The 25,595-nt window shown below is 38.1% G+C and overlaps 1 protein-coding gene across 1 annotated transcript in view; it reads right to left on the bottom strand.

Annotated features, from left to right (window-relative positions):
* rabgap1l (RAB GTPase activating protein 1-like) overlaps window positions 1-25,595 on the bottom strand; it is a 164,483-nt gene that overhangs the window by 109,893 nt on the left and 28,995 nt on the right. Inside the window, exons 11-13 of the mRNA XM_057840616.1 lie at window positions 22,540-22,669; window positions 12,389-12,482; window positions 11,832-11,982 (exon numbers count right to left, since the gene is read on the bottom strand). Of these exons, the coding sequence (XP_057696599.1) occupies window positions 11,832-11,982; window positions 12,389-12,482; window positions 22,540-22,669 (375 nt within the window). The remainder of the gene's footprint in view (window positions 1-11,831; window positions 11,983-12,388; window positions 12,483-22,539; window positions 22,670-25,595) is intronic.

The following is a 25,595-nucleotide window of genomic DNA, read 5'->3' on the forward strand; positions in this document are numbered from 1 at the left end:
TTGGTTTCAAATTCAATGTAATATTTACACCATTGTATGAAACCTGAATTATAGTTAGTTTCTGAACCAAGAGTGGTATTTACTAATCTTGCATATTTTTTTCCAGCAATTTCATGTGTGGTGCTCTTCGTTTCACCACTGTGTCTTGGTGTGCTGAGTTGTAGCATTTCTAAATATCTATGTATATCAATGTATATTCACAGCAAATTGTTAATTGATCTTTTCAAAAATGTTTTTAACATGTAGAGGGTATGATATATTTATATTTTTACGCATGAAACAGTTCAAAATATTGGAAAGTAGAGTTCCTCTATGCTAAAGAAGTCTCTTATTTATGGATTTTTATGTGCTAATGCTTTTGTTAATGCATTCCTGTTACAAAGCAAACATTTTTATTCATATAATCTTGCTTTGCAGCCCAGAAGAACTGGCAAACACACCCTTAGCTTCTCTTCTTAGTGATAGGAAATGAAGGTCCCGTTTTTTATAAGGCGAGTAAATTACAGGTATGTGCCAACTTGTTGTCATGAGTAGACACTTGGTGCCACTACAGAGGACTGATTATAATTTAAACAACCTAAAACAATTGTTTGTGATTTTAAAAAAAAGAAAAAAGAAAAAATAAATAAACTAATCTAAGTGTAGACAAAATTAACTTAGTAGTAGTAAGTAGTAACGAATAGATACCCATTCTTTTCTTCAAATGGCTCCTGGTTGCTAAAGCTAAAAAAAGCTAGTCAGCCGCTTTGTCGCACTTCATCAAACACTGGGGATTTTTTTTACAATTAAAGCTTCTTCTAATGTGTGATGTCTCTACAGAAAAACAATTTAAGGCTAACCATGGGTGGTTAAGACAGATCTCAACAACAAAGCCCCATTATGCAAAATGCTTCAAAATGACACAAAAAAAATCCTGAAAGACCCCTAAGTTCAACCTTCAGGAAGGTGGTTTAGAACAATCAAAACAAGAACAAACCAACTCAAAGAGTTTTTATCCAACAGCAATCTTTCCGACACCTGGTACAGCACAAGATTTGAAATTGTGGAATTGAGTGTGTGTGTGTGTGTGTGTGTGTGTGTGTGTGTGTGTGTGTGTGTGTGTGTGTGTGTGTGTGTGTGTGTGTGTGTGTGTGTGTGTGTGTGTGTGTGTGTGTGTGTGTGTGTGTGTGTGTGCGTGTGTGTGTGTGTGTGATATTAAAAATTACGCTTACTGACAGGGTTGCATTTTAATTTTGTAGAACTTATTGTAATGTCAAAGACTATGCAAATTCTTAAAAAGGACGTAATATTTTGTTATGAAGATGCTGCTATGTGATTGCCAACACAAAGGCCGGATGAGAATGGATAGTCAAAGTGGTCAACGATCAAACTGCTATGCAAGCACTGACAGCTGTTAGCCTGGTTCATCATGCACCTTTGGAATTTCAAGGATTCATCCTGTGAAATCTAAGAAGTCAAGGTAAAGTGGATTTTATTTTTTGTCATTTGTAACTGAAGCGGAGTGACACTAGGTTACTTAGGCTACCCGGATGGCTGAATGAGACGGATGCAACTCTGCACACTGATGATTTTAATTTGGTTGGCAAAGAGATTTTTAATCAAATAAACCTTTCTAGATAAATTCTTTCTTTGTAAATTTCAGGATGCAAACATGGACACCTACAGTTTGTATGTGTGTGTATTGTTTTTTTTTGACATTTTTTTAAGCTTTTAGATGCTTTTACAGTGCTGGCCAAAAGTATTGGCACCCCTGCAATTCTGTCAGATATTGCTCAATTTCGCCAATGAAAATGATTGCAATTACAAATGCTTTGGTAGTATTATCTTCATCTATTTTGTGTGCAATGAACAAACACAAAAGAGAATGGGAAAAAAAATGTAATCATTATCATTTTACACAAAACTCCAAAAATGGGCCGGAAAAAAGTTTTGGCACCCTTTGAAAAATCATGTGATGCTTCTCTAATTTGTGTAATTAACAGAACCTATTACTTACCTGTGGCATATAACAGGTGGTGGCAACAACTAAATCACACGTGCAGCCAGTTAAAATGGATTAAAGTTGACTCAACCTTTGTCCTGTGTCCTTGTGTGTACCACATTGAGAAAAGAAGACCAAAGAACTGTCTGAGGACTTCAGAAGCAACACTGTGAGGAAGCATGGGCAATCTCAAGGATACAAGTCCATCTCCAGTGTGTAAGTGTAAAGCCCATGGCACTGTGGCTACCCTCCCTAGATGCGGAAGGAAAAGAAAAATTGACGAGAGATTTCAACGAAAGATTGTGCGGATGGTGGATAAAGAACCTCGACTAACATCCAAACATGTTCAAGCCGTCCTGCAGTCCATGGGTACAACAGTGTCAACCCGTACTATCCATCGGCGTCTGAATGAAAAGGCACTCTATGTTAGGATACCCTGGAAGACCCCACATAAAGACATAAAAAAAGCCAGGCTGGAGTTTGCCAAAACTTACCTGAGAAAGCCAAAAACGTTTTGGAAGAATGTGGGACAAAAGTAGAGCTTTTTGGGAAAAGGCATCAACATAGAGTTTACAGGGAAAACAAAGAGGCCTTCAAAGAAAATAACACTGTCCCCAAAATCAAACATGACGAAGGTTCCCTGATGTTTTGGGATCGCTTTACTGCCTCTGGCACTGGACTGCTTGATCGTGTGCATTGCATTATGAAGTCTGAAGACTACCAACAAATTTTGCAGCATAATGTAGGGCCCAGTGGGAGAAAGCTGGGTCTCCCTCAGAAGTCATTGGTCTTCCAGCAGGACAATGACCCAAAACACACTTCAAAAAGCACTAAAAAAATGATTTGAGAGAAAGAACTGGAGACTTCTTAAGTGGCCAGCAATGAGTCCAGACCTGAATCCCATACAACACCTGTGGTGAGAAAATGGGAGTTTTGGAGAAGGCACCCTTCAAATCTCAGAGACCTGGAGCAGTTGGCCTGAGAAGAATGGTCTAAAATTCCAGCAGAGTATCGTAAGAAACTCATTGATGGATATCGGAAGTGGTTGTTTACAGTTATTTTGTCAAAAGGTTGTGCTACCAAGTATTAGGCTGAGGGTGCTAATACTTTTGTCGGGCCCATTTTTGGAGTTTTGTGTAAAATTATAATGATTTAATTTGTATTTTCATTCTCTTTTGTGTTTTTTCATTGCCAGAAAAATAAATGAAGGTATGACTACCAAAGCATTTGTAATTGCAATCATTTTCTGGGGGAAATTGAGCATTATCTGACAGAATTGCAGGGGTGCCAATACTTTTAGCCAGCACTGTATATTCTTTGTTGTCCACAAAAAAACATATCATCATATGTAAGATTCCTGTAGGTGGAATTGTTAAAGCGAAAACAAGTCTTTTCGAAATAAATGACGATGTGAAATGTAAGTAATAGACCTACGATGAATGAAAAAATAATGATTAAACACAGAAAATGACAAACTCATGGGACTGATATTTTGGGACGAATTTGAAGTCAAATACTCCCAAGCTCCTTTTAGCCAGACGTAACTAACAGACTGTCATCCAGGATGTCAGAACAGCAGAGAAGGCTGTGGGCTTCCCAGTTTGGGCCGTGAAGCAAATTAAAATGGCAAGTTCCTCAGATTGAGCAATAAGTGTTTTTTCAAATTCTTTATTGGATGCTAGAGCGGCTGTGGGCTGCTACCTAACAGTTTGATTGAGCCAAGCCAAGCCGAGACAACCATTGGATTTAGCATCATCATTGGGAAAACAATCAGCATAGATGACTAAGAAATTAAGGTGGGGAGGACTCTTTTATCATACTTATATATTTATATTACACAATGTCACGTACCGGTGACAAATATTCTAATGTTTGTGCAAAACGTTAGCGATGTCAGCAGGCACTGCCAGTGCACAACACGTAAATGCTGACAGATTAGAACACAGGTATAAAGAAGCAAAAATAAACAGCAATTTTACCTACTTTCTGGAAATAATGGCCTTATAGATGTTTTTCTCCACCATCAAACATTAGAAAATTGAAATGCCATTATTTGTTAAATTCTTAAAATTCTCTGCTGGGAGGTACTCGATCAAAAAGATTACAATTCTTTTAAAGTTATGAAGGGAGAGTAAAAAGAAGTCCTTTTATGGTGTCTATTGGTTCATGCAATGGATATGCGAGTAGGAGCTGGAGGGCTCCATTAAAGAGACACGCAGAGCGTAATAAGGAACGGGGCCGTAAATAGACCTATACTGTAAAGTGGGGAGGATGGTAGTGGTGTGGCAAAGCTGTACGATGGCCATAGTGTGAGTGCAGCTGGTCCCTACACTTGCGGAAGAACGGGATTGTAGGGGTGTGGTCGTAACAGCGTGTTGTACTCTTTGAGAGGCTGTATGGAATTGATGAGATTTTAGACCTTTAAAGGGCAAATACAAATGTCCAAGACTTATGTTATTTACAGTAAACTGCATGATTAAGCATTTGCTGTTTGTTCCCCAACAAGTCAATTTGCTTTACAGAGGAAAAACATTGGCCATGTATTGAATAAAAATTATCATGATTACACGGTAAAGTAAAACAGTAGTTAACACAACATATTAGATTGTACAAGCTTTGACCTTCGTCTGTGGAGATTGCATGCTCTCCCAATGTTTATGTGGTTTTCTGAATTGCGGATCTACATTCACTAAGTTTGAATGGTTGTTTATTAGACCTACGTAGTTAAAATCAGAAGTTGACACACACACACACATATTATATATATATATATATACATACTAGTATATAAAAGGAACATTTCTTTTTTTCACTTTCTAGCATGGAATCAGGCTAGTCTTGTCAAACAATTGCATGAAGTGATTAAGCCTGCTCATAATGGAGGTGAAACAAGACAACCATAACAGTTGAGTTGAGATCAATTAAAGGCCAACATTGAAAACTTGAGACAGTCAAACTTAATTTAAGTAGTTATTTAAAAATTGACTGAAATTGTCCATGTTTTCCCTTTTCTTTCCATGAAGTTCAAGCTTTTTAATTGAAAACAAACTGTTTTTTCCTGAAACTGTAACAATAAATTTTAAGATTATAAACATGTGGGAAATTAAATTAGAAATCTAATACACGTCTCTTATTCAGAGAAAAAAAAAACATTTTAACTTCCTCTATAGCAATAAAAGTTCTTTTCAATTTAAGCCTTTGGGAGCACGCAGATGATGTTTTTCCCGAAGCTTTTTGAAGACTTTTTTTTTTCCAGTTTATTTACAATATTTTAGTCAATTACTTCTTTGTGTAACATTATGGCATAGTTAAAAAAAAGTGACAAGATAAATTAATTGTGGATTAGGCAGTACGGTGAGGCAGTGACTAGAACGTCCGCCTCACAGTTCTAAAATCAAGGGTTCAATCCCGGGCTCTTGCTTTCCTGTGTGGGGTAGGTATGTTCTCCCTGTGTCTGCGTGGGTTTTCTCTGGGTACTCTGGTTTCCTCCCACATCCCAAATACATGCATTGTAGGTTGACTGAACACGCTAAATTGTTTCCATGCGATTGTCTGGCAACCAAATCAGGGTGTACCCTGCCTATTGGCTTCAGCACCCCCCGCAACCCTCGTGAGGAGAAGTGGCCCAGAAGATGAATGAATGAATGAATGAATGATTGAATGAATGAATTTGTGGACGTTCACAAGTCTGATTCATTCTTGGGTGCAATTTCTAGAAGCTTGAATGTGGCACATTCATCTATTTGCAAAAATTAAGCCCAAGCCACTTTACCACTCAAGATGAAGATGGGTTCTGTGTCCCTGAAGAGAGCAAGCATTGGTCTGAAATGTGCCTGATAGATGGAATATTCTGGCTGAAGTGATGTGTCATTATCCACAGGGAAACGAGTATTGTACCGTCATGGGCTAAAAGGCAAAGGTCAGTTACTAAGTACAGGTATTTTTTATAGAAGTCATTTTGACACATATAATAGGAATCCTGATGAAGTTATTTCGTGCATAGCAAAATGTTACTAAGTTTCCTGGAAAGGCAAGGCAAGGCAAATTTATTTATATAGCACAATTCAACACAAGGCAATTCAAAGTGCTTAAAGTGTAATTGTGTAAAGTGGAAAGTGTAATTCTATAAATGAAGCGTTCACTATAATCTTGTATATAAAACAATTTGGGGCAAAGGCAATTTATTGAATTAACACTAAAATAAATGTTTTGAAAAAAGGTTGTTCATAATTTGGCACTTGAACGTATTCAAAGAAAGTACAGTGATATATAAATGACACTTAAAGTATTCAAAGTAATAAAAAAATAGTAAAAAATAGAAAGAAAAATGAAAAGCAATCAGCAACCAGAACCGTGATTTTTATTTTATTCCTTTTATTGGAACCAAGTATCCTGATTTTGTATTGTACTTGTGCTTTTTTTTAATGTGTTGCTTATAATGGCGAAGCTTTAAATCTCATTGTTCTCTGTATAATAACAATAAAGGCATCCTATTCTGCTGTCAAGACTAGATAAAATCTCATTGCGAAACTGTTGCTTTACATGTGATGAAGTCAGGGAGAGGTCCTGATCCCTGAATCGATTGGCTGCTGTGTGTCACTGGGCTTTGGAAAGACAAGCCAAGAAATAGGTGGCCAAGCTTTTTAAGATGTGGATTCAACTGTACTAGCACTAGAGAAACAAAAGGTTGTTAAAATGTCACCAGCAAACACCAAACCCAACCACAAATATAGTGCTGCGACAGCAGAGAGAGTTACTTATTTGAAAATGTCTCAGATGCCCTCTGGCTATAGTGTGTGTTAAGGTGTTTGGGCGTGGGTGTGGGTTTGTGGTTGTGTGTGTGCGTGCATGCGTGCGTGCGTGCGTGGTGTGCATGTGTAACAAATTTGTGCATTTGTGACTGTACAATGAATGTAATCGTAAGCAATGCAACGCGGAACATGGTATGTGCAATCTTGTAGTGTCAAACTTGCTGGCTCCAGGGCACTCGCCAATAAATATTCAATAAATGAATAACTACGAAGTCACCGTTCACACCTAAAGGACAGAAACTGCAGGAAGTAGAATGACCATTAATGGGGTGGGTCAATGTGAGTTCAAAATGCAGTGTGATCATCAAAAGCACAAGAATAAAGAGTCTTTTTACACACTTATAACAAAAAATGTGTTCATATTTTTATTGGAAATAAGTGAGCTATTGTGTTTTTCCCCATTAGTTTTAATAACCACCGAAGTCCTTTTATAGGGTTTGCAAAGAAAATCCTATTTCCATGCTATTTTAGTGGACCTCCAGGCTTGGCTCAGGAGAGAGATCCCAGTGATCAGCGTCCGGGCGAAGGAAAACGTCATTCATTTTTGTTTGTCACCATCAGTTGTCTATTGAGCCATTCTTTTTCTGGTCCCTCACCTAGGACCTGTTCACCAAGGGTAAATCTGCCTGGGGAACAAAGCCCTAGACCACATAGCTCTTAGGATCATTGGGACACACTCTACCACAATAAGGTGATGACTAATGGGGGGTTAAATAACATTAAATACATTATTTTTGCAGGTAAAAAGTATTGAAAAATGTTCAACTTCAATATTTGATAAATTGGGTGGGATTAAATAATCTCCTCCTCCCACTACCTTGCAAGGAATGGTGAATTTACTATGTTCTGTTATTAAAATTTTTCTACTTTTTTGCTTAGCCTGTTTTTTTATGTGGCTGTTTGTGTCTTCTTTTTGCTTTCATTTCATGCTCAACACTGAGAAACCTTGTAGCTCGTAAAAATTGAAATAGCAATAATAATTTAGCAATAATAATTTAAAATTAAATGATTAAAAGGTGAATTGACATTCATCAGATGTTAAATAACTATAAACAAAAGCCATCTCCAGATATTTTGTTGGCACAAACTGCTATTATTAACACTTAAACCTTTCCAATAAGGGCAACAGTTCAATTACTTAGAACTCAATTATCATTAATGTTGTCACTGAGCCCAGAGAATAGACATTAATATGCTCCACATCACCCTCACCATCACTGTCATTGTTCCCTCATTGCCTCTCCTTTATATTCCCTCAGTTCCATCCATTCATTTTCTGCTGCTATTAATAGCCCTACCACCCGCCTATCAATACCATACTACAACAAGACAGGAGGTGGGTGTGCACCAGTCAGTGAATTGAGAATAAATCATCTGAGAAAAAAAAGGCTTGGGTTTATGTAAGAAAGGAGGGACAAAAACTGTCTCTTGAAACAAAACAACAAAAATGGGGACCGCCTATAGAAAACATTGGAGTCTTTGTGATGGGAGTAAAATATTTAAAGATCATGGCGTAGAGGGACAATTATTAAGAAAAAGGAAAGGCAGACATTTTGAGGCATTTCTTATTGCCCTGAAAAGAGAAACTGCATGAGAAAGATAACAACCTAAATGTACGTAGGTGATAACGGTCCAAATGTGACTCAGAAAAGAGAAAAATCTGCCAGACTGTCCGTTGTTTACATGGATTCCCTCCCTCTAATCCTTTCCTCAGTGACAAAATCATTTATGCGTCCATATTTATTCGCTCACTCCATCTTTCTCACCAGACTATCCTGACTTCATCCTTTGTGCCTTTTGAATGCGGTTGGTAGATTTACTCATCGGTCTGCAGTAGAGAGAAAGAGTATTGTATTTCTCATAAAAGTCAAGATCTTTGTCCTCCTTGAATGTTTATGTCACCTCCACACCCAGCTGCTGCTGCCTAAACCAGCAAGCGATGTCATTCTCCCCGATTAACAAATAATTCACTCAAAAACCAAAGATGGACCTCAACTATCCACATACTTTGAGAGATTTGCTCATTAATACAAAAATCACTAACAGTGGTATCAAATAAAACGCTATATAATGGTATAACTCAAGACTATGAAAATACAATGTAATGTGTCAATCACATGTATATACTTGTAGAACTAGATGCGAAATTACAGGCTTGGCCGCGTTAGCACATGTATAGAAAACTAGATGCGAAATGACAGACTCGCTGGTAGGCCTGAACGATATTGGAAAAAACTATTGCTGCTATTTTGGGGGGGTTTGCGATATTATATTGCAATATTAAAAAAAAAAATATATATATATATATATATATATATATATATATTTTTTTTTTTTTTTTTTTTTTTTTAAAGAAACTTTCACTAGTTGACTTGAATAGCTGTTTGGAAAGACTTTGGATGACTCTCAATGACCAGTGTACAGTGATCCCTTTTTTTTCGAGGTTAATGGGGACCAGAACCCGCCGCGATAAGTGGAAAAACTGCGAAGTTGCGCACCCTGCCCCCCAAATTTTTATTTTTTTGTGTGTGTGTGTGCTCAATGTATTTATTCAGATTTAGCATTGGAAAGAGATACATATAAGGCATGTTTTTATTTTTCACCTTTTCCCTAAAGTATGATTTAAAAAAATGTGTATATACAGTGGGGAGAACAAGTATTTGATACACTGCCAATCCCATTGGCAGTGTATCAAATACTTGTTCTCCCCACTGTGTATATATATATATATATATATATATATATATATATATATATATATATATATATATATATAAATGGTTTTAAGCACTTCAAATGTTATGTTATATTATGATCAGTTTTAAACATAACTGTCCAACCAAATCATTTTTTAACAAGAATTAAGTACTGTAGTCGAAAAATTCTTGGCTTTATTAAATACTTCTGTTTATCTACCTTAGCTGTGACTCTTGTTGGACATGTAGAAATTACAAACTCCTCATGATCACTTCTGGCATTTAATTTATATGTCTCAAACGTCTCCACACACACACACACACACACACACACACACACACACACACACACACACGCACACGCACACACACATTCATTCCAAAGCGGCTTCCTTGCAGAAACTGTCTTAAACGATGATTGACAGCTGCTGCGCTGTGATGGCCGCTTCTTTGGCAAGATCAAAGATACCAGCATCGTTAACTTTAATAAGCAAGTGCTGCAGTGACTGTGAGGTTCAAAGAGCGTGTGAGGCTCTGCGCAGAGCAGAAAGCAGGGTGTATGTGGATTAAAAAAGATAAAAACTATCGCACTTCCTTGCGATGGGACTATCGCGCACGCACACATCGCGATGGCGATGTTTAAACGATATATCGTTCAGGCTTACTCGCTGGCATCAGTAAACAGCCGCCATCTTAAAGCAGTAGACTTCTCTTGGAGGCTGTTGTGGCGAACCTTTCAAGCGACCCTAATTAACTTTATATATAAAATACAGTGATACCTCAGCTCACGAACATAATTGGTTCCCAGAAAGTGTGTGTAAGGCGAAAAGTTCGTCTTCCGAACATTTATTTCCCATAAGAAACCATTAAAATGAGAATAATCCGTTCCCAGGTCCCCATAAAACATAATTTTCTACTAAATAAGCCTTAAAACTACACAAAAATATACCTTATTTTATGTATAATAAATGTGCTATTGTATTATAATTAAAGAAATAAACTGTACTGTATAATAAAGTCGTTTTATTTACCTTTGTGATGGTAGGTGATGGCTTGATGGAATGGAGTGGGAGGAGGAGGGAGGGAGGGAGGGAGTTACTGTTTGGAAGGAGAGTGTTACCGGCAAAGTGCGCAGTTAGCGTAGACTCCACTGCTATGCCCCCCACATGCTTTTGGTTGTTAATAAAAGTGCCCACAAAAAGCCATCCGACGCCTCTGGGTGTTTGTATGCACGCCGCCTCCTTTCTGGAGAGGAAATCGGGCGAACCGAAGACAACCGACGACAACGAGCCAACGTGACTCGCCGGTCCACCTCTCACTACGGTGGGAAGCTGAAAGCACCGCCAATTACCAGTCGAGGGCGAATTGGTAACACGAGTCACCTTCCATAAGGACTGTAGGTAACTTTTTCGGTCCCATAATAGCAAAAGTACACTCAATATGGTCCAAAATGTCTATCAAACACAAACCACGTCCGCACTCAACGAAAGTGAGGGGACGAACTGGGACGCCGTGAGCGTGCGTCAGCTTCTCGTGGCGCTTTTCGACCGCGTGAATTGGTTCGTCCGCCGAAAACTAGTTCGTCAGCAGAGAATATATGCTCGCGAATTTAATGTTCTTGAGGCGAAAAGTTCGTGAGCTTAAGCGTTCGTGAGCTGAGGTATCACTGTACTCCTAAATCGGCAAAATCCTGACTTGAATCGATCTTTAAATGATGAAACAGCTTTAAGACTTTCACATGTAAAAAGAAGACAGAAGGGAAATTATGGAATAACAGGAGCAATTTTAACAACTTTAACGGTTGATTCACAGCATGAAATTATTAAATTAAATTAATTAATTAATTAATCAATTAATTGAATGTAGTTTAAAGCTGCTGATACAGAATGGGGACTTGAGCATTTCATTTACTGTTTTGAACTGTTAACTTAATACTGAAATAGTAGTTTATTTAAACCTGAGAGGATTTTTGTACAATTTTTGTAACTGATGTACGAAACATTAAAAGCAGCTAATAGCTAATCGTAGCCTCTGAATCGTAATCGAATCGTTAGGTGCCCCAAGATTCCCACCTCTTATCGTTACACCCTTCATATGTGCAGTATCAAGTTGTACTTGAGCAGGAACCTATACTAGCTGATTCTGACCAAAAAATATCACTGAGACTGATCACGAGCCAATCGGTGAAAAATAATTGCTGTAAACTTAAAATGAAGTATACTGTAATTGTAAATGACTAATTGGGAAAACTGGGGGATGTTTTTCAGGGCAAAATTTGTTTGCACATACACCAGCAAGCCAAAATGAACTTTTGTTAAGGGAAATTACAAGTAATTTATTTACCTTGGTGATGAGGATGCGGTAGTGTTCAAGCAGGTCATGGTTGTCGTGGCAACCGGCCAGCAGCTGCCATACCTCAGCTCTCAATGGCTCTGGAATGCCACTACGGACCAGTGGGTGCAAACCTTTTGGACGACTGGACAGGTTCCCATGCCTAAAAAACACCCATATACACTATTACTTTAAAATGTACAGTGGAACAGCATACTGTATTCTATTTTAAATGTACTTTAACTATGCACACCGGATTACAAGTGATGCGTAGTAATTCATCTTAAATATGCTTTCGTGAAATGTATCTTTAAACAGTATTCTTTCTTTAGGACTGGATTTTAGTTGGTTTTAGTTTGCATATAGATGGTGGAGATATCATTTTTTGAGCATGCATAAAGTTGTTAAAAGTCTTACAGTATCTGTATGTAACTAGAAATTGATGGAATTACCTAATGCCATGCAAAAGCAACGGACACGTGAAACAATGTATGCAAGACTTTTACCACTAAAACTACATTAGTACAGTATATTTTTATTTTATGAGGAAAAAGGTTTTATGGCCTTACCATCTGTTGAGGATTGCTCCCCACAATTCCAGAATTTTCTCAGGACAATCTTTTGAAACATCTCCCGTCCCGCTGGAGATTTCACTGTCACTATCTACATACAACACAAATGGACCACAGAACATTTATTAGACATTCGTCTCCAAGAGTGACCTTGATGTCTGTGACGTTTGGCCAAATGAGAACACAAAACTCAATCTAAGATCTCGTGCTAAGCATTTAAATTGTGCCTTTGTGTGCCAAGCACACAATCTAATAGGAGTTGGAGAGTTTCTACTGGGCCTACACATTCCATTATTGTAATGTTCCTCCATCTGGCAGTTTGCAAGGCAAACAAGAAGCAATCAGCAGAGCAAAAACACTTGCGCGTGGATGCAGCAGCATTAACTGCCTGTCTAGCCCTCTGCTCTGCTGTTGAAGAGACTGATTCCCACACATAAGCCACCCACTAGAACAAACATTCAGTCCAGTCTAGTCTATGCTGACCATGTAGACTTTTGCAGATCTTATACTGAACATGGTTGTAACAACCACAATTTTAAAAAGACAGCACCGTTGTCATGTGCATCTCAGCAAAAATAATCTTGTATAAAAAATTGAAACAAAGTGAATTTAAATGTTTTTTTAAGCGTAACAGTGGAGAAAACCAATAAAAGCCAGTGTTTCCAGGAAATGGCCATGCGACGTGGGAGCAGCCATTTTAGTCAAATGCGAGTATCCCAGATTTCCTGCCCTTTCTCTTGATGTCATTAATACTCATTGTTACCAGCACCTGTGTTCCAGTATCTTATTTTTTGCGTTGGCATAATGCATATCACAAAATAGTGTGTGTGAGTGTGTGTTTAAACATTAATTTCTCCATAATCACAGGTCTAAGAAATACATTTACAAAATACATAAATACACAATACATTACATTTGCATATTTAACACTTGGAGCAACCATCTTTGATCTGGTCATTTAAACAAAGTTGTCCTGCCAGTGATTGGAGCAAGAGTGAGAGGGAGAGTTCACTGCTACACTCAGTTTGAGTTGCTGAGTCAATAAAGTAATATCACGATGTGCCGAGAGTTAGATTCTTTTATGTTGTTAGAGCGAGTGTGCCTCTGTCAGAGATGAGTAAATGAAGCCAATTTTATTGTTTGTATTCTTTGTTGATGAGCCGTTACTACTTAGCATGGAACACTAAGCTAGTTAGCAATTCCGCTAATCATGTCTTAAGTGTATACATAAGATGAGTAAAGTGCCTACCCTAGTCCGGCTACATGGCGAACTGCAGCGGAGAGTGAAGGTCGCAAAACAAAACCAAAAAACAAATTGATCGAGAACCAAGCGAGGAGGCCGACTTTTGCTGGCATTTAAGCCAAGCAAAGCGCCTATGTGCTAGCTAGACAAAGAACAGTGGCGGCAGTGGTGGTTGCGTAGAAACAGGAACTGGTCATGTGACAAAAGTATTGTTCTAAACAACAACAAATGCAGATAAATAGATTTAAATTGTTTTTTTTTCTTTTTTAAAATACAGTGGTATGTCTACTTACGAACATCGCTACATACAGAATTTTCAGGTTACGACATGGCTCAACGGGGATAATATTGCCTCTTGTTACAAAAGAAATTTCAGGATACAAAAGGCAAAAATACAGTATGGGCTGCTACTCCAAGCTCCCAGCGTTTACGGAACGTAACATACTTATAGCTGCTCTGCCACTGGCTATTGCCTAGCTTCTTTCTGGCATCCAATTCACTAAGAGGGACCTCTACTGTATGTGTATGTGTGTATCCAAGCGTTCTCTTCATTCGCTACGAGGCGAATTATGCACAACTCATGTTAATTGTGCAATAATCTAATTGGAAAATGTATTTGTTACATTTTTATGCTTTATAAAAGATTTATGTCTGAATTTTTGGGGGCTTGGAACAGATAAGAGCATTTGCATGGAAAATATATCTCTACTTACAGAATGTTCAGGTTACGAGACTACCAGAACCAATTCATTTTGTAAGCAGAGGTACCACTGTATATTATATATATATATATTACACAATATGCCTAATGTGGCACCGTTTAGAACAGGGGTGGGCAAACTATTCCACAAAGGGCCGCAGTGGGTGCGGGTTTTTGTTGCAACTCATTAACTCTTTCACTCCCAGCCATTTTCACCAGAGCAAGGCCGTTCGCTCCCGCCCGTTTTTTCTGGATTTTGACTGATTTTGCAAGGCCCACAGAAAATTCTGTTCTATTGCTATATAAACTTTGAACCCACCAAAAGAAAGATTGGACTCTCTTCTTTCAGCAGAAAAAAAAAGTAAGTTCGTATCTTTTTCCATTCTTTAGAAATCAGCATTAGAAAATAGCTTAGTTTGAGCAATTTTCCAATTTATGATGAAAAAACGGAGAAAATGAGCTTTTTGTAAACGCATACATTTCAAACATAACTTTGACTTTAACAAAGCTATTTTTTGCATTAGTTACATCCCAAACATCTGAATAATGTTTTCCTTTTACAAAATACTATGAACAACCAGACAAATAGAGCTTTAGATAGAATAGTAACAATTTATTCACACACAACGACTGAGAGATGACGGTTTGTCGCCGAGATGACGCCGTTGTCGCCACGTCAGCTGTGTAAACTTTTCCCTCATCGTTGTCTGTCTCACAAAAATGGATTATTTTTGCATTTCTGCGGGGTCTGCTAGGCGAGCCACTCCACGGGGGGTTTCACTCGTTTTGCACGATCGTCCAGCGCCTGGTGTCCCAGGCGTCCTCTCGTTGTTTTGTCCGGAAGGAGCGCCGCCTGGGCTCAATCCGCCAGCGCTTTGACAATGCTGGCCGGCCGTTCACTGCTGTTGAATCGGCTTGTCTAGTCTTCCAAAATGCGTTACTGCCCTCCAGTGGCCAGTTTTATTGCTTTAAAATTGGTTTGGAGCGTTTTTCTTTGTTTCTCAGATACAGCGGAAGCTATATATGCTTCTTATAAAAAAAAAAACGCAAAAGACGTATAAATACGGTTGCGGGACAGTTGAGCATTTAAAAATAAAACGTATTTATACGGTTCCGGGAGCAAATGAGTTAAGAGGACACATTTTTACCAATCTGCTGTTTCACAAGTGCAATCAGTCGATTGCAGTCAGGTGCTTCTCATTTCTGCTGAAACCTCATTGGTTATACTATCTGTGCTGGGTCAGTTGGAACAAAGACCAGGACCCACTGCGGCCCTCGAGGACCGGTTGGCCCACCCCTGGTTTAGAACAAGGAAGTGGCAACATCCAGACATGTGTTGTTGTTTTTTTAGGGTTACAGTTCATTTGCAGAGCACAGAGGAAGAATGAAGTGCCCAGGTACTTGGATTAGGCACTGTGTGACGTCACACAGTGACCAATTTCAAAACCTACTGTTTGCGGAATGAATTTAATTGCAAATGCGATTGCATTCAAATAAAAACACTTGATCGATAACACAGTTCAACAAGTACACACTCCTATTTAGACTTATCTTAGGCATGAAAAAGTTTAAAATACTGTAAAATGACTTTAGTGTCTCTTAAAGAATTTAAAAGAAAGTGAAAAGTGAGAACAAACATTAGTTTGCAGCTTACTAATGGTACGGATAGATATTCAGCTGTCTGTTCATGTTCAAAAAGAAGTTTAGACTCTAGGATGTGCTGGAAAATAAAATACAGAAAACACTTGACAGAAAAAGTTCATCAAATAATAGCCTAAATGCGTGACATTTTGGCCAGAGATTTTGGTGACAACCCCCCCCCACCCCCCACCCCCACACACAGCAAAACACATCTAAGTGCATTCTGTTCTTTGAAGAAGTCAACCTTTTTCCTCTGAATTCACAATACACTATATTATAAAGTCCGCTGGGACGATCCGCTTTGGTCACGATCCGATTCGTGCCGCGATACCTGTGCGGCGATCCGATACGTATTGCGATACTTCAAGTGCAACACATTACCTTTCAAAATGTATAAAAACACAGAGGCATGTATCTCTGTTTAAATTAGATGCCATTCAACAAGTATGGCGATACATTGCCTTTTAAAATTTATATTGAAAAAAAAAACATAGGCATGTATCTCCATTTAAATTGGATGCCATTTGACATTTATTCTTTTTTTTTTTACAAAGAAAAGTGCATCAACTGTTGCAGCAACTGTTCCTGTGCAAAATATAACAAAAATATAATAAATCTATAATACTGTATATTAGCGGTGCAACGGCTTGCGGTTCAAAGCCAAACCGTACGGTTCGCCCTGTACGGTTCAATACGCCTTTATGAACCGCGCCTTTTTGGTTTTGCAATTAATGTATTCCGAACGCTTGTGGAATGAATTGATCGAGCTCTGTGTGCCTGTGTGTGAAGTGAAGCACCACTGTGGAGAAATTCCCGCCCCGCAAGTAAATGTCGGATCGCTGTCAAGCACCTGTGTAATAGAAGCCGAGTAACGCCCTCTCTCGCTTTCGAGCTAAGTGAAAGTGAAACGAGAAAGAAAACAAATAGCTTTGGCAAGCGGAGGAGTGGAGAGACCAAATTTTGGGGAAGCACCGGCTTCTTTCAAATCTGCGGTGTGGCAACATTTTGGTTTCCCCATGGACTACAATGCGGAGGGAGAGAAAATATTGAAAAAAAAAATTTGCAAGCATTGCTCAGCGCTTGTTCCCCATGCTAATGGCAACACTTTTAAAACATGACTCCGGCACCTCAGCCAGCATCACCCACAGATATCACTTTCTCAGGGCAGAACAACCCCGAAGATGACACCAGTGAAAACACACAGCGGGCTTCGTTAATTTATTTGCAACGCTTGACCCGCGTTACATTGTTCCCTCGCGGACATATTTCTCCAACAACGTAATCCCCGACATTTATTAAATGGCACGCAAAGCCATCGAAAATGATTTCGCTAAAGCACATAGTTTCACCCTAACCACTGATAGTTGGACGTCCCGTGCTACAGAGTGCTACTACCTAGCTGTGACGGTCCACTATAATTCATACCTGTCAAGTTGTACAGTCTCGTTGTAATTTGTACAAGTGAGCACTGATTTTTAAATGTGTACGCCGTACGTTACGTTCAAAATCTGCACGTTTTTCGTGCATTACGGGTTGTTGTTTTTTTCAACCGTTCGGATTTGGTCACTGTTTCTGCAATGAGACAATGTTCGTTAATACGTTGGTTGTATGATGTGAGAAAAGTCAGACACGGAGAGGGAAGAGTGTTTGTTGAGACGCTGTAGCAAACGCAATGCTAGGCTAGGTGGCTCCAATATTTCCTGGCTGTAGCCGACAGCATACAATCTACGCCAAGATACAGTATCTCATGCATATAGAACTACATGCAAAATGACAGACTCGGTAGCGTTAGTAAACAGCCGCCATTTTAGAGCAGTAAACTTCTCAGAAAGGCTCTGTTGTAGTAAACTTTCCGAGAGAACCTAAGCAACTTTTTATCTAAAATACTCCTCTTGACTTGAGTCTATCTTTAAAGGATGAAACAGTTTTAAAATTTTCACATGTCGAAAGTAGACAGAAGGGAACTAATACAAAAACGGGAGCAATTTTATCAACTTTAACGGTTGATTCACAGCATTAAATGACCTCCAAACATAGCAAAGGTTACTATGTTTTTGGGTTTGTTTGTTTTTTTTAATGAAAAAAAAAAAAACATGAAAGGTATCACCAGTTACTTTGCCAACTAACTTTTTTACTACTGTGTGTGTGTATTTTATTAGTCAGTCACTACACTAGCCAAAGAGCTCAGAGGCATTTTAACAGTCGAAAATGTTTACATTTTAAGTGTTTATTTCATTTATTTAAAAGCAAAATAAAGGCAGTTAAAAAATAATAATAATAAAAAAAATAATGCAAAACGCAAACCGAAACCGTGATCCCAAAACCGAGGTTCAAGCCGGACAGTGGGCAAACTGAACCGTTGCACCCCTACTGTATATATAATATTTAAAACACTTCACATTTTATACCTAGTCCTGATCCGATACCGAAAATAAATTGTTCAAATGAATAAATAATTAAAAGTTTTATACATGTTACTGTCCCACTGATTTATTTTTAAACAAGAATAACTTAGAAAATAGAAAAATACTTGTCTTTATTAAATGCTTCATTGAGTCACTCCACTCAAATCAGCTCACGCTGCTGAGAACACTTAGACATACACAATGAATGGCGTACCGCACGCAGGCTATTTTTAGACCGTGACGTCGCATCGTAAAGCGGAAGTAAAGCCGAAATGGGACATTATAGACCCGCCCTCGCATGGACTCAACGTAATTTGTGCTACTTTTCGCCGGTAATCTTTCAAAAACGAACATGCCGATCACGCATTGCTTTTTTGGAACTTGTAGAAACGACTCTAGACATTACGACACATGAAGGATGTTTTCTTCTTACGTTTCCGGAAACCAAAAACTCGGGAGGGAAAAAATGTGAAGACCGAATCAACTTGCGCGGACTTTAACACCAGCTAGGTGAATCCATTCACATTTCATATGCAGTAAACATTATGTTGGGTTGGCATGGTCTTTCAGAGGACAAAGAGGTAAGCCATTTTTATATTTTTAACTTATTCTTTTAGCGTAACGTTGTGCTGTACTGCTTCTGTCTGACAATGAATGACCTGAAAAGAATTACAATGGTATCTGACTGCCACTGTTACCGTTTTTGTTATGTATATATATATATATATGTATATATAAAAAAACAACTTTAGTAAGGGGGAAGTGTAAATAAATTATAGAATTAAGATGTGTTATCAATGAAAAAATTAAAAGTGTTCGTTGGCTGTTACTGAGTAGCATTTGCGATCGCTACACAAAGCTAACTAAATTACCCCCAAGAACGGTAAGAGACGTAGGACAACCAGAGGATATATAAGAAAGACATGGCTGATGGTAAAGGATAGCTTGTTGAAACAGGAGAATGTCATTGTCAGTTGCGTCGATAAAAAAGCTAAAGCTATGCCTAGGTTGGCTCGTTTTTTTCGTCTTTTTCAGCCTTCGACACCAAAGCCATCTCTTTAACTGAACATTTTTATGTTCTTCCACATCTTTGCCAGTCAATTTGGCACCAGGCATATCATTTTTGGAGAGAATTGGTAGGTTTAGCTCTGTAAACATCTCCTTCGTTCACGATTTCCATTCATTTCCTATTAGGGACAAACGGTGGCTTGTCCCTACTTAGCAACAGTAGCTAATGTCATGAATATTAATGAGCGGAAGTGACGTGTTGCTTGCGGTACGCCATTGCCACTCACACTACCGCAAGTGTTAAAACAAGCTCAACAATGGGGGGGTTTTCAAGTATAGCGCTCCCAGGCTTTTCTGGCAACATCAAAGCATCAACAGCTGTCACTCATCGTTAACTAACAAGCAATCTCTAGCGCATTGCCATCCAAGGAAAGCAGCAGGACGGAGAGTGATCAGCAGCATTAACGCAGCACATTAGAAGTAACTAAAGTATCGATACTCACGAAAACGTTTTTTTTTTTTTAAACATAATGTGACATAAAAGATCACGATTTATCAACAGATGATATTTTTTTCCCCAGCTCAATTATAAATAAAATAAATTTGTATGTATATTTATATATATTGTATATCTTGCAGCTATTATTGCCTGCATGCCGTTTCATCCATACGTCCCTGCACCAACAACATGTATGATCTTTTCAGGGCAATATTTAGCTTTTACATTTTTCAGACCCAGTACAAAGATGATGCTTTCTCAGTTTCTTTAAATAGTTATTACTTTTTTATTTAATTTTTTTCCACAGCAATTAGTAAATTAAATACTTGTCTTTCCTCTGTCATTTGCACTCAATGACGCATTTAAAAAAGTAAGGACGAAGGACAAAAAAAATGAGGGTGCCATTAATCACATTTTTGGTGACAAAAATACAATTATATTTGCAGGTCATATTGCCCGGCCCTACTATGAAAAAATTAGGAGCATTCACAACACGTTTACTTTCATATAAGATCTGAGAACAACTGGTCTAGAGAAAAGTTAAATAATAGCGACCACTATATGTTGTATCATGGTTTTCAATACAAATGATTTTGCCGCTCAGAGATGAAGTTTCCGAATCGGAAATGTGCTGCAATGAACAAATAAACAATCTGAAAGAATTGCAAAAAGATTTATTTTAAATACAAAAAAATACACAAATAGAATTTGGCACATTGTAAGCAGCAGCAACCAAATTCAATTTCCATGCACGCAAGACCTCATGAAATGTAACGTATTGGCCCGAATATAAGACGGCCCTGATTATAAGACGACCCCCTCTTTTTCAAGACTCAAGTTTGAAAAAAAAAAGACTTTTTGAACACCAAATTAATTTTTATAGAGAAAATAATTACAGTACATCCGAAACAAATGATTATTACAATATATTTGAGAGAAAAAGCATGTTATTTTGCCTCATTCAAATCTTAATATCTGAACATTTAAATATGTAAAGTGCAATCACATTTGTAAATGAATGGTTTTTTAAAGGTAAATAAACCAATCTATTGTGATAAAACAACAAAATTGGAATAACTGCATTAACCATGAAAGTGAAGTCTAACTGTAACTGTAGTCTTGAAACAAATCTGAATAAGGAAAAACATTGCGATAAAATAATGCAAACTGGTTAAACTTGAGAGTAGCTGAGATCTATCTACAGAACATCGCTTCGATGATATCTGGCGCCATCTAGCGTCGTGAATAAGTATATCGTCTAGACCGTGAACATGAGACAACCCCCACTTTTTCAGTCTTATTTCAATGCAAAAAACACCGTCTTATATTCGGGCCAATACAGTACTTAAAATGATTACGACGACAGCGATATGTTTAAATAGCTGATTTGCTGCAATTTTATAGGTAGATAAGCGCAGTAACACAAAAGATTTTAAATGTCGCATCCTCTTCTTATTTTTCTTCTTCTATGGTTTGCATCATCTTCTTTCTTTCTTTGCTGTTGTGGCACACACTAGATGGGAGAAGTAAAAAAAATACTACTACTCTCAGAGATACCAATTACGCTCGGAACAATAATTAAAATGGCGCTAGTAGCAGGAATATGATGTTACCACAGTTTATTCGTCAACATCACAGTCAGGGTGTTTTGAATATTTCCGTAATATTTCCTATGGAGGACCCGTGCTAATATTGTGACTTATTCATTTGTGTGCTGTTAATTCAATGTGTTTATTCTCTTATTTTTTTAAAGTCTCAAAACCAAATCTGCATTGATTTTTATTTCAATCAAAGCCATATTAATTGTGCTGTATTGCAGAGACATAGAATGGCTACATCTTTGCAAAGCAGAGGATGCATCTGAAAAAGTCACTTTCCATGTATCTGTGTGTGTAGGAAGGGTGATAAAAACACACTCAACAATACAATACAATAGTGCTGTGGATGGAACTGCACTCAGAAAAAAAAGTCCCCTTCAGGCACTCAGAAGCCTCCAAGAAGAAAAAAAAAATAATTAAATGTGTGCAAGACGCTTCTTCACTCTGCGGGTATTCATTTCTGTACACAATAAGGCTGACCTCCAACTCCATGTCCCTGAGTGTCTCTATTTTCTTGTCTCAGGGGGAGAAGGGAGTGTACAGAAAAAAACCTACTGAATGGCTCCCACAGTGACAGTTGAAAAACCATCAGGAAGCAAAAGAGTGGCTTTGAGTGGGTCAATAATTGCACATGGAGATCTTTTCTGTCTTCTCTGTTAATATCAGGTGAACATTTGGAGACTACTAGCTATACTCAAACCTAAGTTTTAAATGCTCCTGTAAAATCTAACACTGTATTGTATCAGTGGTATGAAAATAGTTGGGTAAAAACGACTTCTATTAATTTAGAGCTTCTTTGACACTTGGTAAGAAATGTCCTAAGCACTACATGTATAGGAATCAATTGACACAATGTGGATTAAACAGTCACGCAGTAAATTAAATTGTAAACTAAATGTGACAAAATTAATAGAAATCTAAATGCTTGAGACTGAGATTGATTGTGAATTTTATAACATTGTTTAAAAAAAAAAAATGCTGATTGCAACACAAGCTGTAAAGGAACCAAAGCATCCGAGCAAAATAGGTGGGAGTTGTAAGTGGTTACTCTTACCATCATCGACCTCCTCCTCTTCAGTGGGTGAGGCCAGTTGTCCTTTCCCTTCATTACTTCTCTCTGCCTCCCTCTGAAGACTCACCACCTCATACACAGCATCACTTTGACCTGTCCTCTCTTGTGTATGCTGTATAGAAAGAAAGACTAACATCATTATCTGGAATTAGAAAAATATAAAACTTTTATCTATTACATGTACACATTGTTCTGTGACCATGCTCATTTTTTAAATCCACTCATACTCTAGTAATCGTTCCTTATTGAAATAAACTAAAATTTTATCTTACACTCCATCTTTTACAACAACCCACCACCACAAAGCTACAAAAGTATTTGTATTTTTTTTATATATACATATATACAGTACGTAGATACAGTATGTAAAGAAACCAGAACTGGGCAGAATTCTGGATTTCACACCCAGCATATTGACTGTAGCATACGGTCAATGTCTGAAACAATAAATGTAAGTTTGTGTAAAATCAAATCTGAAGAAATGCACAACAAATGCACATGCCCTTGAGTGTTATAAGCAGGTGATGTTTATTTCAAGTCTATTCGCTAACTGTAGTGCTTTAGCCCCATGCCTGCAGCTGGTAAAGTGGATCAATGAACTTTGATGCAGTATTGATCTGCCCACCCCATAATATCTAATGTCTTATTCAAGTCACAGATGAGAACAAAAATAGGAAAAATATAACATAAGGCTTGTTTTCAGAGAAAATCTACCAAAGAGACGGAAAAGCATTTGCTTTACTATGACTTCAATAATTTCAAATGGCAAAATAAATGTTGCCAAAAAAGGCTGGTGTGATGCTAGACACTATTCAAGGCTGGAGGTCATCGTTGTCTTGCAGGCGTCTCGAGGCAACACAAACAAACAAAGAGGGCGATTTTTGGGGTGATCTTACAATCATAATAATTGTCACTTTAACTTATAAAGATTGGCAAACTGAGGTCAGAGGAGGACCGTCGAGATTGCATACATTCTACGGCCGAATTGTCAAGCCACTTCACTGACGCACACACCACGCTCAGACTTTTCTATCATTTCCATTTTCATTTCAATGGTAAGCCCAACCTTTTTCCTTATTTCACCACTTGCACTAACATTCTTGGAGCCCACGTTGATTTCTCTCTCAAGAAATAAGGTTCCCGCCGTGCGTCCGTCTTGCGGTAAAACAAAGAAATTGCGGGGCTGTCATGTTGTATTTCGAGCATGTCGTCGGATGTAGAAACAAATGGCGAGTAAAACTTTGCGACAGATGTCGAAAACACTGTGTGTCGAAGCGGTCATAAGTCGAGGTGCCACTGTACTAGAGGGCGTGGAGGAAGAACGAAGAGGGCAGCTACTTGGAGTATTCAGTTCAAAACCTATCGTGCGCAGAATTGCAAACGTGATTGCAATCAAATATAAAACTACACAGATCACACGCTTTAATCAAGGCGCCCTCACTTGTTGACCTATTGTATGACAGTTTGAAATACTGGAGAATTACTTTAGTACCTCTTTAAGTCAGGAGTTAGTTTCTCACTGAATACGTTAATTGGAAAGGATCCCCTGTCACCCACAGGTAGGGTTAGGCATTGTATCATGATATAAAAGCATGTGTTTCAAAATACAAGTCTGTACATAAAAATTAAGTCAAACTTGCCTGAAAAGCAGAATAAATAGCATCGACCGGATTGGGACCCGTGACAAAAACCTTTGACACCACTGATATAGTGTAAACTTTTGAGAAAAATAAATAAATAAATAAAAAATATTAACATTTGCACCTAAGACTCCTGATATACATCTTTCTTTAAACAAACAAACAAGAAAAAAACACAATATTATCTTTTAATTAGCTCTTAACCAGCGCACCAGTCTTCCATTTACTAAGGAGATAACTCCGTAGGCAATCAGGCGTACAAGTCAGACTGCCGCCGTTAATTACCAACACGCCAATAACGAGACAGAGCCACTTATTAGCCTGCTACAATGCAAAGCTTCCCCACACTCTACTGCCTCACCAGCTCCCTGATGGCTTACTAGAGTAGAGCTGATTTTTGGTTTTATCTCTATACTAAGGCAGAAGAAGCTGGGTAGTCATTACTTGTTTCTGAGCACATTTTAATCAAAGAAGTTGTGAGGTAACCTACATGCCAAGAACATATTGCGAGAAAGATTATTTTGCTATATTGTGTAAAACTAACTAGCATGTTAATATTTAAATTTGATGACCATGTTAAGCACTGTTGCTTCATATTCACAGAATTAAATCTGACTTTAATTTATTTACCTGTGAGAGTATATACAAGTCTATTAGCAGGGTAAATTCTTAAAGAGAACCCAGAGTGACTAGGTGCAATTAGACACACTAAAGTAGAAAAACTAGATGTCAGGATTAGTGATCAGGCAGCATAGAATAGGATGCCAACATACTGACACTCACAAGGGATTCACACAAATACTGGGTTCTGCACCACACATGGCTGATTTGTGTACACTCCACCCCTCCCAATCACTTATCTTTTTTGACCCCTCCCCCTCCTCTTCTTCCTTGGTCTTCAGGCCCCCATACCTGTCAAGTTGTACGATTTCGGCGTAATTTTTACAAGTGAGCACTAATTTTTAAATGTGTACGCCGTACGTTCAAAATGTGTACGTTTTTCGTGCATTACGTTTTTTTTTTCTCCGTTCGGATTTTGTCACCGTTTCGGCAACAAGACGATGTGCGTTACTACGTTGGTTGAATGACGCGAGAAAAGTCAGAGACACTGAGAGAAAAGTGTTTGTTGTGACGCTGTAGCAAATGCGATGCTAGGCTAGGTGGCTCCAATATTTCCTGACTGTAGCCGACAGTCTGGATATCACATGCTTATAGAACTACATGCGAAATGACAGACGGCGGCTTTAATAAACATCCGCCATTTTGAAGCAGTAGATTTCTCAGAAAGGCTCTTTTGTAGTGAACCATCCTAGCGAATTTAAGTAACTTTTTATCTAAAATACTGCTAAATCGGCAAAATCTTGACTTCTATCTATCTTCTATCTTTAAATGATGAAA

The sequence above is a fragment of the Corythoichthys intestinalis genome, chromosome 7, assembly GCF_030265065.1.
Source record: "Corythoichthys intestinalis isolate RoL2023-P3 chromosome 7, ASM3026506v1, whole genome shotgun sequence".
Taxonomy (NCBI): domain Eukaryota; kingdom Metazoa; phylum Chordata; class Actinopteri; order Syngnathiformes; family Syngnathidae; genus Corythoichthys; species Corythoichthys intestinalis.